Source organism: Gossypium raimondii, chromosome 4 (assembly GCF_025698545.1).
Source record: "Gossypium raimondii isolate GPD5lz chromosome 4, ASM2569854v1, whole genome shotgun sequence".
In the NCBI taxonomy this organism is placed as follows: domain Eukaryota; kingdom Viridiplantae; phylum Streptophyta; class Magnoliopsida; order Malvales; family Malvaceae; genus Gossypium; species Gossypium raimondii.
In genome coordinates this window covers 21,852,986-21,866,619 of record NC_068568.1, presented here as the reverse complement: position 1 = coordinate 21,866,619, position 13,634 = coordinate 21,852,986, and the positions used below count along the sequence as shown (strand labels likewise).

Genomic DNA, 13,634 nt, shown 5'->3' with positions numbered 1-13,634 from the left:
AGATCAATACTCTAAGTTCAAGCTATAATTCTCATGCCTATGGTACGTAGGTCCATTTATTAACTGATGTCGTAGTGGCTAGAGATTCGGGGAATGCTTCTACTGGAGGTGTGCTACGGGATCAGCTTGGTAATTGGATTCTGGGATTTAATCGGTACTTGGGTAAATGCTCACCTTTTGAGGCTGAAATATAGGGTATCCTGGATGTGCTTTTTATATTGTTAAATAGAGGACATAAACGGGCTACAATCCAGACCGATAATCCTGATGAGGTCCAAGCTTTGTTTGATATCCTATTAGAGGATTCAGGTATTACCGTGTTTAGAAGGGTTCAACAAATTATGAGATCTGAAGGACGATGGCGAATTAGGTATGTGCCTAGAGAACACAACATAATTGTGGATCGGTTGGCCAAATTAAGTCTAACGTGGAAGTCAAGCTTACAGGTTTTTGATGTGGCTCCAAAAGAAATCTTAGAGGTCTTACAACAAGACAAAGCAAATGATGCTATTGAACAATTGAGATATGTTATTTGTCTTTCTTTTTTTCACCAAAAAAAAAATAGTATTTGAGAAACATCTTTTCTTCACTCTTATTATTTAATTCACATGCATTCTTGCATTACAAATTCGAGTCATAAAAATCGAACTCAACGCTTATTTCGTTGCAAGTTGTTTACCATAACCCCATAGGCTGGGATACTTAATAATACCGGGTAATATAGGCCAAATTAACTGTCTGTGATTCGGTAGAGATGGAAGAAAGGGAGGAAGAGCCAGAGAAAGTGGAAAATCTCTTTTGAAAAAAAGAAAAAAAAATATAGTTAATTATGGTGAACAGATTCTTCTCTTCTTGCCCCATCAGAAAATGAATCCTGATGGCTAACCTAACCAATTGTCTTCTGGCATCACAATCTGAATTCTTGCAGCGAATATTTACAAGAAGAAGAAAAACCAGCAATTAATCACCTTATTTTCTTCTCAACTTGATTCGGCCTAATCTACCTACAAAAACTTATTAACATTACCAAAATCAAATGTGCAGCAGAGCTGGAACGTTTTCGATACAAACAGAACGTCGAATGCATTCCTGAGACTAATTAAGAATCTACCCTTTTCTCCCCCCCCCCCCCTAAAGTAACTCCTCAACTAGTTTCCCAAAATCAAACTTGCCATTACAACATTCAACGGCATTGACAACGTCTTGAAATGTAGAAACAGTGCAAGGAACAATTAGCTTATTCCTTTGCTCAAAACCATATTCATTGTATGACTTCTCCAGCAACATCTTGAAGAGTGGATGTGACAAGAAGCTGGTTGGCACTACAAACCTTTCTTCAGCCTCTCCTACGTAAACAGCGAAAAACCCAGATGGGGTTGAAGCCGAAGGAGACATTTGCTCATTTTCCCTTAGCAAACATTCATAGTGTGGTTGCTCACCGCCACCTCCCCCCATCCCCTTCACCTTCTTGGCTAGCTTCTTCAACGAACCCATCTTTTTCCCCAACATTTTTCTTCTTCTGTTGTGTTTCAGACTCGAAAGAGAATGAGAGATGTTAGGGAAGATAGGGGGGGCTTGGAGAAGAGGTGGTCTCATGTCTATTGGATTAGTGGTTGAGGGGGAGAATTTGTATTGTAGCTAGAGAGGGAATGTCTCGAGAATTGGTCATCTTTTGACTTATCAATAGTTGGAAATCAGTGGAATTTTGGTTCCTAATTTGTAAAAGAGGGTCTCGCATTTACTTTTACTCATCAATAGTAAACGGGGAAATAGGCTTTAGGCACCCTTGTTTTGAATTTTTGTAGAACAATATGCACCACATTTGTTGGTAAAATAGTAAGTGTTGGGTGGCTTAGAATATCAAAAGCTAGTTTGAGTTTTAATATCTAAATTCAAATATGATAATTGGAATGAGAATATATATATATATATATATATATATATATTTATTTATATATTTAAAAATTAGATATATCTTCTATTAGTTCGATTCAGGATTTATCATACACAATTATATATAGAAGTCGTTAAGTCTCATCATGTGTGAAAGTTTTAGTCCTAATTTATTGGCTTTAATTAGAATTGTTAATAATTTTAATCCGTTCATGTTGTAATTGTACTAATTAGAATAAAAATAAAAGAGTATTAAGTAATTAATTGGTAAAGAATCATTTGTATGAAACAAATGCCAACCACTGATGATTGTAAGGGTTGTATGATTAATTATCAAATCGACAGCATAATCTTCAAGAAAACTAATGAACCACTTTTGTTCTATTCAACCTTTTCTTTAAGGTGGGAATCTCTAAATCTCAAATTCAGTTTCTGGTAAGTAGAATCATGATGCAATATAATCCATTCCATGATTGTTTGATTAAAGATGGAACTGAAATTAGGGATATTCTTCCATAGTGAACTTTAAAATTTCCATTTGTCTTTATTGGAGATGTTAGTTGAGAATTACAAAGAGAACAACATACCAAACCAAAGGATGGCACATAAATTTTATATTGAGAAAGGATTAAAGTTGGTGGGAGGTCTTTTAAGTTTGGAGGGTTACATGATTTGAGAATAATCTGATTAAATAATCATATCAAAATATACTACAACTTTCATTTCTAAAACCTCAACACGTGCGAGGAGCAAATGAGTTGAAAACCGGGTCGGCCATTTTCAATATGTGACAAAAAAAAGCAGGGGAGAAAAATGGTATGGGGGTTGACAAATGGCAATGGACTACGACAAATTGAAAAACATTTCAATTTTTTTTTAAATCTCCGAACTATAGATTTGATTTTTTCCCAAACCCTTTCATTTCTCTCTCTTTAAAGGGACGTATAATGTATAATCTTCAATTGCAGTCTTCAAAGAAAAGTGTTAATGGGCTGTACATGAAAGGTATAACCGCAAAAAATGTAAAGATATTCAAATTTTGAGGAGGTCTATAACGTCGAGAGCACGACACGATACAACCCCGCCAAATCAAATCCCTCAGTCGTTTTCAATGGTTTCCATAGATTCTGTGCAGTCCAGAAAATACTCTTCCATCTTCATTATAACTTGTAAACAGCTAAGTGGTTCATGTTTTATGACCTCCTCTCGTACTTTCTGAATTCTTATTTTTTTTACTTGTTTGTTTAAGTGTCCGGCCGAGCTATATTTTCATCATTATTTTTTTATGCGTTACTTGTTAACGACAAAATACTAGGTGCCACGTTACAATACTCGTAAAACAGAAACTGCAATGTTTAGCTTAAGGAATCCCAAGTTAATTACTTTTAATCAGTGATTAGTATGTAAAGGATATGGAGTCGTCTAGTGGGCCAAATAAGGAGGTTTTGGCAATTTACTAGGAAGATGAAGAGATACTTGTGAATTAGGTTAGATCTGCACTTATTCATAGATTGGAGAAATAGTCTGATCTAGTAGGCTCAACCCACTTTGAGTAAAGATTTTTCATTTTTACCCTTGGGTCAGTCTTGCATAACCAAAATTCAAATTAAATACTTTTTTATATTTTATTTAAATTTAATTATAAAATATATAAATATTAAAATAAACATATTTTTTAATATTCTAATATTTTTAAATTATTAAACAAAACATTTAGACAAAATGGATTGAGAATTTAAAATTCCTTCATGAATCGAGTCGTGATTAAACTTGACTCAATTTATGAATACTACTAATCATACCAAATCAAGTTTAGATTATAAGAAAATTGGTTTGATTGTTTCCTTAAGATTAGTTCAACCCATTTGTTAAAAAAGATCAAATCGGTTCGTTTGTCCCAATTGATGTTTGAACACAAGTTTAAACTAAACAATGTAACAAAGACAATAAGCAAATAAGAGAAAGAGAGGAGTAGGCACACAAACTTCGTAACACAATTTTGATTCACAAATCCTCCTGTATGGAGCCTCACAATGAATAATTTAGTCAACAATCGTTCAGATCACCTATTGTATTAAGCTAAATTTACCCTTACAACAATGGTAATTGCAACACCAACAATAAACCCAATTGTTAAAAATCACTCACCCAAAAACCTTACTTACAAGTCAGAATACCTCTCCAATAAAATGCCTACAAGAGTGTCGAACAAAATAGTAAGAAAACTTAACACAACAATGTAAAGAGCCTCCAAAATCACACCAAAGTAACACCAATCAACTACCTATTTATAGGCTTCTTCAAGTCATCATCCAACCAGCCTTTAGATAAGATCTATCATCAATTTAAAGTTGCTTTTATCTCTCAAAATGTCTTGAATATTTATCTCATAACATTCTGTTGGAAAAAATCCGATTTGAAAAAGGTTTTCTTGCACAGCAGAAAATAAAAATTTTGAAAATCGACCCAGTTTGTGATATTTATAGAAATAAACTCTAAACCAGAATTGTATCTGTGTTTTCGAATGGACAGATCCTTGTCATTCCTGACTTTCAACAAAGCGATCTTCTCCGTTATTTTCGTACCACAAATTGCTTCGAGTGTAGGCTCGAACAAAACGAATCAAACTCAAAAACTAAAAATAATCTTCTTTTCTTTTTAGGTGAAAACGAATATTCTTTCTTCAAAATAGAAACCGATAGAATTTTTATTCCGAAAAAATATATTTAATAGTTGAAAATAAGTTCTCTCTATTTTTCGACAGAATAACAATGTCTTTTCATTGTGTATATAGCCTTACTAATGCTATCTATTTATAGGATGAGAAAGTAGAACCCTTGTTGAATTATAGAAGTTTATTTCAACTAGAAACGAAATCCTGGTTCTACTAGGATGAAAGGGGCGATAACCCTAGTTAATAATACTAGGGTTTGTCATCCTACCTTATAACACAAGAGGCTTTTGGGCCTCTTCCATATCGGGTCCAATTACAAGTACTTCCTGAGCTTTTAACCTAATACTTTATAATTTGATCCAACCCAATATTTCTTTTTCTATTTCCCAAAAATAAACTTCAATATATTTTCAATTAAATAATTTTCTCAACCAAATTCTAATTTTGTTAAAATCATGAAGAATTTATCGTAAAAGGAATCTATGAGAAAATATATTTAATATTTCTACATTCAACAGTTCATTGTGACCAAATGATTTATTTCCATTTTCAAATTTCATTTAATTCAAAAATATAAATTCATTTTTAGGTCTTTTCATTTTCATTTTCATTTTGGAGAAAACCATATTCATTTCCAAATGATTCCATTTCTCTATTTTCATTTTCATTTTCATTTTCATTTTGGAGAAAATCATAATCATTTTCAAATGTTTCCTATTTCTCCATTTATCCATTTCACCATTTCTATTCATTTATGTTCATTTAATTTAACATACAATTCATTTTTGGTTTCAACAAGCTAGCAGAGAGACCGATTGGCCATAAGCAATTGAGGCTAAAATTATTTATAATTAAGTTCCAGCTTTTCGCCTATTAATTATAAACTCATTTAGTCACGAAGTCATTCCACTATAGTATCGTGACTGAGCTCTCCCCAACGACATACCATTATGAAAGCAACTCAATTAGTGCTCATCCAATGACCTTGTCATAAGTGTGTTACACTCATAGGATATCTTTATCTCTTTGGGATAATATTCTTTCTCCCAATATGATCCTTGTAACACTTTATACTCGACCCTATCGTTGGATTAGAGTATTGGATGATATAATGAACCATATAATTTAACTTATAATAACTCGTTTTCCAGTGGTTTCGGGACCACAATTCCTACGAGTGAGTACGTAAATATTATTGTTTAATATTTACGAGTCAAGTATTATGATATAGTGATTTTTTATTTTATAATTTTATTTAATTGGATAATTAGTTAAATACAAGTGGATTGTCCCTAAAGTCAAATAATTTAAAAAATGAGATATTGAGACCTTGTTTCTATAAACCAAGTCCGTAAATATTTTTATTAAATATTTACGAATTATCATATAGGTGTATTGAAGTTCGGTCTATAAATTTTAGTGATTTGATAGTTAATCAAGGAAAATGACTAAATCATAAAAATCGTAAAAGTTAATCGGTAAGGAATTTTATTAGTTTAAATTCTTAAATAATATTATTAAAGGATTTGCATGGAAATTTAACCACTTTTTATTAAGTGGACCGTAGGTGAGTGGTTTCTTTGTAATTTTGAATTAAAAATTAAGTTAAAATAAAAGAAAATGTAATAAAACATAATTAAAAGGTTATCATCTTCCCATTTCCTTTTTATCACCAAATAACACCATGGTTGAAAGAAAAAGAAAGCTTCGAGCTTTTGAACCGTTCGGTCACTTGCATGTAAGATTTCGGGTATCTATTTTTAATAATTTTTATGTTTTTGATATCGTTGCAACTAGATTCAGTTAACCCGTATTTTCATTTTTAAAATTGTTAAAGATTTTAAAACTTGTCATTGATGAATCTTAGATGTTTTGATAGAAATTGGTAGATTTAGAAGCTATCAAATATTTAAGGACTACTTGATTAAATAAATTGTTAATTTTTCATTTAGGGGCTGAATTGTGAATATGTCAAAAGTGACATTAAATTTCTATAATTTTGGGTTTTTGAGGTCTGTAGAAGGACATAACTTAAATTGGAATGAAAAACGAAGCTCAATTGTGCAAATTATGTTCATTTCTGTTTTAGGGATTAAATTGAATAAAATGTAAAATTCACGAAAATTATGTAAAATGAAATTAAAATATTATAAGCATGAATTTAGTGTTATTATGAGATTGGTATTGATGTTTTGAATCATAATTATTTATTTAGATCAAGTTGTTGACTTAAGCGAAAAAGGAAAAATTGTTGAATAGTCCATGTTAATTAAAGCAGTATCGTTTTATTAGGTAAGCTCATGCTACCTTCTGTGGTTACAATTTGTTATTAAATGTTGTTAATTATTTATATATAAACTGGTAAAATGAAACTCAAACTATTACGTAATAAATTAAATTTTGAGATAATTCCGATGGACAGAGTAAAAGTCTTGTACACGAGGTTTCTAAATGATTCTCGTTTTGGACCGCCCTCCAGCAATTGTTGCAGACTCGGATATACATGTGACATATATTTAGCTTGCACTAGTAATCTGTTGTCGTTTTAAAGGTTTAGCATGGACTGGTAACCTTACATGTATATATAGTGCTGGTCAGGCTATTTTTCTATGTTATCAATGGTTTTGCTCGGACGGGTAACCTGACACATATATTTATGTATACAATTAGCTCAGACGAGCATTACATGTTTCTCGCACTCATGTATTGAATTCCTTTTACAAATTTTCATTGGTAAATCAAAGGATAGTGTGAATTTGTGACATTAACGTGGATTAATTATGAACTTTGAATATATGTATGTTCATTACTTATTGAACCGAAATTGTTGAGTTATGTCATGATATGAATAAATATGACACGAATATATGATGCAATTTTTAATGATGAAAGTGATGCAAAGTGATAAATTGGAAAATGGATTCATGATGAATTTTGAGTTAAAGTTGGTATTTTACCATTTGAAATCATATATGTGGTTTGGACTAAATTTCATATGGTTGATGTTTAGAATACTATGATTGGTGAATTTGTTTCATATTGATTCATGTAATTGTTGAATGGTTAAGGTAAGCTATTTGTTTATATTGTATAAGCTTACTAAGTATTTTATATACTTACTTGGGGTACTACTTTTTTATAGATTTTAGATGTCCAAAATGTGTTGATCGGATTAGCAAGAAGCTCACACCTACCATCACTTGATTCGGTAATCTTTTGAATTTGGAAAGTTGATTACTTGTGGCATGTATATAGGATGTTTATTTTGTAAGATAATGATCATGTTTTAGTACATTGGTTATGAATAAGATTATAAGTAACCTTGATAAATTAAGTGTTTGGTACCTAATTGACATTTAGTAAGTTGATGATGTTAGTCAATATTTGAATGGCATTATGTGTAAGTTTAGATAATAGCATGACTTAATATTGAATGTTAGTAATTGTTGATGTTTGGAGTGGATGGCTTGAATGGTATAAAATGGTTAAAGGCAAGGTTAAATAAGGTATGTTTAAATTATGAAATTAGATTTTTATGTTTTAGGTCACTTATTGAACTTTGCTTATTGATATCTTAGTTAAAGTAATGATTATTGTATAAGTATGTTTAGGCATGAAAAATCTTAGCATGAATGGTAATAAATAGTTGTTGTTTCATGATTTAATTGTGGTGCCAAATGAGGCATATTGGTTAGGAACTTAGGTTGAGTGAATTAAGTTGAATTTGGTATGTTTTGGAGTCTTGTATCATGTTGTTCAAGGGTCTAATACATTGGCTTGTGGTTTAAGGGACTTTTTGGTCAAATTTGGCTTATTTTTTAAGGTATTTTAGGCATACACAGCTTGTGACACGATCTACCACACGGTTGTGTGCCATACACGGATGCAGGACACAACTGTGTGACCCTTTATTACATAGCATCAGGTTGTTAAATGGTTTGAGGACACGAGTGTGTGACCTTACACCACACAGCTTTAGGCTGTCACACGGCCATGTGACCCCTGCTTTCATTTTACTTGTTATTTTATAAATGTTTCAGATTGGCCCTGATTTAGTTTCGAACTTGTTTAAAGGCATTCATAAGCCTGACTAAGACTCGATTTTGATTGTAATGCATGTTTAACATGGAATTAACTTGTATTTATTAATTATTGAATATTGTTGAATAAATTACTTGTGAATGTTTTGGTTTACTATTGTAGCATCCTATAGCTCGAGTCTAATGACTAGACCAAGTATAGGGTGTTACATAACTAATCTTGAACCTATCTATTTATAAACTTGATAAATTTAAATATAAGGAACTAGATGTTATTAACTACTATACAGAACCAGAGCTAAACTCATAAAACTTTGTTCCCATACAACTATTTACAAGGTTCAAATCTAATACATCTATCTTAATCCCTCAGGAGAAGCCTCTAGGAGTGCCCCTCTATACGCATGTTACGGCTACCGCTCCCTTTGCCTCAAGTTGGTGGAGTTCAACTCGGTCTTCTTTCATAGCAGTTATGTTAATCTTTAACCCTGCGACCAAGACAGTATAATCGTAAGTTTTGATGAACTTAGTGAGATTCTGTGAAACAGTGTAACAATCATGTTTCGAAGTTTTTAAGAGAAAACTTTAAAGCAGAGAATTTAAAACTCCCTATATACTCTTAGCCTTTTGTAGATTTCACCTACATGGTCAATTCCTTACCCATTCTTCACAGCTCACAACTAGCGAACTTATTCATCGTTTTAGACGCCATTGCGTTCTCTAGAATAACAGTTCTTCAAGGTACTGTTTGAAAAAATCCGATTTGAAAATGGTTTTCTTGCATAGCAAAAAATTAAGATTTAGAAAACCAACCCGATTAGTGATTTTTATAGCAATAAACCTTAACTGAATTCATAACTATGTTTTTGGATAAATGGATCCTTGATGTTTTCCAGCTTTCAACCAAATGATCTTCTTCGCTATTCTCATACCACAAATTGCTTCGAGTGTGGGCTCGAACCAATTGAATCAAAACACAAAACTAGAAAAAGTTTTCCTTTTGGAGTGAAAACAAAAATTCTCTCTTCTATAATAGAAACTGATAAAATTTTTATTCTGAAAAATATGTTTATAAATTAAGAATAAATTCTCTCTATTTTTCAGTAGAATAACAATTTCTCAAAAGTTGTATAAATAGCCCATCGATGTCATCTATTTATAGGAAGAGAAGATAGAACCTTTGTAAAGTTGTAGAGGTTTATTTTAAAAAGAAAACAACATCCTACCTAGAGTAGGAGAGGGGTGAACGACTCACCCTTGTATTTCTACTAGGGTTTTCACCCTTTTCATGTTATATGAGGGGTTTTGGACCTCTCTCATGGACCTCTCTCACATCAGATTCAATTACAAGTACTTCTTGGGCCTTTTTGACCTAGTACTCTGTAATATGATCCATCCTGATTCAGCTTTTATATTTCCCAAAATAAACCTTAATATCTATGTATTAAATCATTTTCTCACCCTAAATTTACCCCTAAAAAGTTTCCTCTCGGTAAATTTTTTAACGATTTTACCCCCAATAAAATTTCAAGAAAGCTCGTTCAATATGTCACAATTCAACAGGTTCACTATGACTGAATAATTTATTTTCATTTGCAGGCTTCAAAATAATCCAAAAACATAAACTAATTCTTCCATCAATTTTTAAGTAATCCTATATAGGATTGCAAGTTTCCATTTTCATTTTTCATTTTTCATTTCCAATTCTATTTTTGAAAACCTATATTCATTTTCAAATTTTTTCATTTCTCCATTTTAGAGAAAACCATACTCAGTTCTGAATGTCTCCTATTTCTCTTTTTCTATTCATTCTGTTCATTTCTATTCAAACACGCCATTCATTTATGGTTTCAACGAGCTAGTAGAGGGACTGAATGGGCATATGTGGTTGAGGCTCAAATGATTTATAATTAAGTACTGGCGTTTTTCCTATTTATTATAAATTCATTTAGTCACGAAGTCATTCCACTATAGTATCGTGAATGAGCTCTCCTCAACGAAATACCATTACGAAAGCAACTACTCAGCGCTCATCTAATGACCTTGTCATAAGTGTGTTACCCTCATAGGATATTTTTAATCTCTTTGAGATACTATTTTTTCTCCAAATATGATTCTATTTTATCTCATGGTAACTATTACATCTTCCTTCATGAAAATTCAATCACTATCAATTAGTGATCAATCATCCACCACAAAGACGAACGACCCGTGGCCATATTTACTTTTCATCAACCATGTAATGCCAATGAGAGAATATCATATACCCATGTTTTGGACTATGAATTCTACTATTGTGAATGATGCTGCATACTACAGAAGTCGTACACCTAATGCACCAGCTTTCAGTTCCTTTTCTATTTGAACTCAAGCTTTTACTTACATCAAAGTGTATGAGTCATGCATACATAGTCCGCCATCCACTCAAGATTTAGGTATGCCACACTATGAACGTCATAAATGAATAAATCTATAAACGGATTTAAGATATATTCTGCTTGGGTCCTACTGATGTACTTTCAGCCAAGTCAAACATAGATCTATTCTGCTTGGGTCCGCTCCAATGCCCAAGACAAAGCACCTCCTTAATTGGACTTGATAGATGGCATATTAGTCTTTCAATCGGTTTGCTCATTTTCGATTAGACTAAGGATATGTTTAGTATTAGGTAACATTAGACAACCAATGAGCAATATTTGCTTCCATTTTGCTTTGCATGCAAAAACCATATGAGGACAATATAAACAGTATTAATGTAATTAATTAATTATTCAAAAAAATTATAAGTGTACTTAGATGAAAATACTACACTCACGACATCGGATCCAACAAGTATTGCCCTGATTCTACCTCCCTCAAAATTTTTGCTTTACTTTAACTAGCTCAACATTCACCATTCTAACTATATAGATAATCCATCTAAGTTGATGAACTTACAGCATAGTTGATGAACCCTGGCTAACATTTCATCTTGCTTCAATTTTTCAGAATGACTAATGTTAATAGAAAAATTCCCTATCGGGACATACTCTTATGTTGTTTACAACAGATTATTCTTCCAATTAGCCCTTGACGGACATCCATATTACATTATCCTAATTAATTTACTTTTATCCTGGTAAATGTTTTGGTATACTCAATCATTACACTATTCGGGCGACTATTACCTTCAGGTAGACCCTAGAGGACTTTCCAATCTTGGTCCACTCCTTTTACCCATAAATTATATGACTTAGGTTCCGCTTGAACATCTCATGGTCATTACTAATTTCGGTTTACTAGCCAAAATCTGTGGATTCATACCTGCTAAAACTTTAACTATCTCGTTTATCCACGTTTTTTAACATACTATTTCCATCATTAGGCCACTCTCCTCATGAGTCGAACTAAAATCTACTTTCTTCATCGTGTTAACTTTCGGATTTAATGTCCTAGCGAACATCTACATGTTGCCATAGTTGAGCTATGGTCTTACACACCATAATTCCCCATCTTTAACATCGTGGTAGACTCTTCATGTTGCCATAGTTGAGCTATGGTCTTACAGACCATAATTCCTCATGTTTAATGTCTTGGCAGACTCTTCATGTTGCCATAGCCAAGATATTGTCTTACACACCATAATTCCCCATGTTTTAACATCCTGCTAGACTCTTCATGTTGCCATAGTCGAGCTATGTTCTTACACCTTAAACATCTTTTGAGTTGTCGCCCCAAAGGACCTACCCGCTGTCACGGTGTCACCCCATAGAACCTGATGACCGTCGTCGTAGTGTTGCTCTATGGAACCTAATAATCGTCATCGCGGTGTCACTTTCATGAGCCAGTCAATATCATTTCATCTCATATCTAACATTGATGCTCAAACACTATAGTGTTCCCTCCACAAGGGCTAGAGCTTCACACATCACGATTTGCACTCAATAACATCGGATTACGAAATCTAATAGAAATTCCATTTCCCTATCTATCCTTCTATTCATCCATTTCGCCATTTCTCACCATGATGCTTGAACACTGCAGTGTCCTCTCTGCAAGGCCCGGAGCTTCGTACATCATGGTTTGCATCTAGTAATTCCAGATAGCGGTAAATGAAAACTCTATCTCTCAACCCTAACTTCATCTAACCCTTCAATAATCTCCCATTTGTACTCCACCATTATAAACATGCAATACATGCATTTCACTAACATACTTTCACGGGTTATACTACCTTTTTGACACAGATTTCTGATAATTTCATGCATATTAAACTACATTGGCAAATCCTTATATACCCTTACATTCTTATACATGCTTAGCATTTACAACCAGCAAACACCATACATCATCACATGACTTAACACAAATTCATGTCAGCCACATAGCATCCTAGGAATGGAGTACAGAGACTCACTTAAATTCCCTTATTCCCATCAGCTCAGCTTGCCCAAATGCCAGAGCCTCCTTCGTCCTGGCAGCTAAACATAGCAACCACTTATCGATTAAACTAAAGGTGGTAAGTCCTTAAAAACCTAGAATCATCAATTATACAAATTTTTTTAAGAATCCTTACTCTACTTCATCCTTTAATCCATAAGTCTCGAGAGGTAAGGAAACTTACTAGTTCCCAAATTTCTCTACTTCCAGACTTCAAATCACATGATGGACGCAACATGTAGAGCTTTCTTCAACTACATCCTCTTCTTCTTTAAAGAGGTTGAAGAAAACGATGCTATAGAGGGAGAGAAATTTTGGTCAACAAAATTGAAAAGAATTTTGTTTCCATGTACACCTATATATACTCCCAAAGCACAGCCTCCGCAGACCAAAACAACCACTCATTCCTAATCATTTTATCCCCTACCATAGAACCTACCGGTTCTAATCTAACTAAACTAGAATAAAAATCTAATTATTCCCCAACCAGCTACTTAAGTTTCTAAATGTTTCAGTAAAGCCCGACAAATTCCTATTTCTATACAATTAGCTCACTCCCAAACTCTTTTTTAAATTCGAGTCCGTAGAAGAACCGTGTGTGACAATCC

General features: G+C 32.9%; 1 protein-coding gene across 1 annotated transcript; it reads right to left on the bottom strand.

Moving 5' to 3' along the window:
- Positions 1-836: 836 nt before the first annotated feature.
- Positions 837-1,580, bottom strand: LOC105767829 (auxin-responsive protein SAUR15). Its single transcript, XM_012587400.2, has one exon. The coding sequence runs from the start codon at positions 1,507-1,509 to the stop codon at positions 1,132-1,134; it is 378 nt and encodes a 125-aa protein (XP_012442854.1). The 5' UTR covers positions 1,510-1,580; the 3' UTR covers positions 837-1,131.
- Positions 1,581-13,634: the final 12,054 nt, after the last annotated feature.

What these genes read in the sequence shown, in the direction of transcription:
- LOC105767829 (XM_012587400.2), bottom strand. Translation starts at nt 1,509, where the DNA reads ATGTTGGGGAAAAAGATGGGTTCGTTGAAGAAGCTAGCCAAGAAGGTG.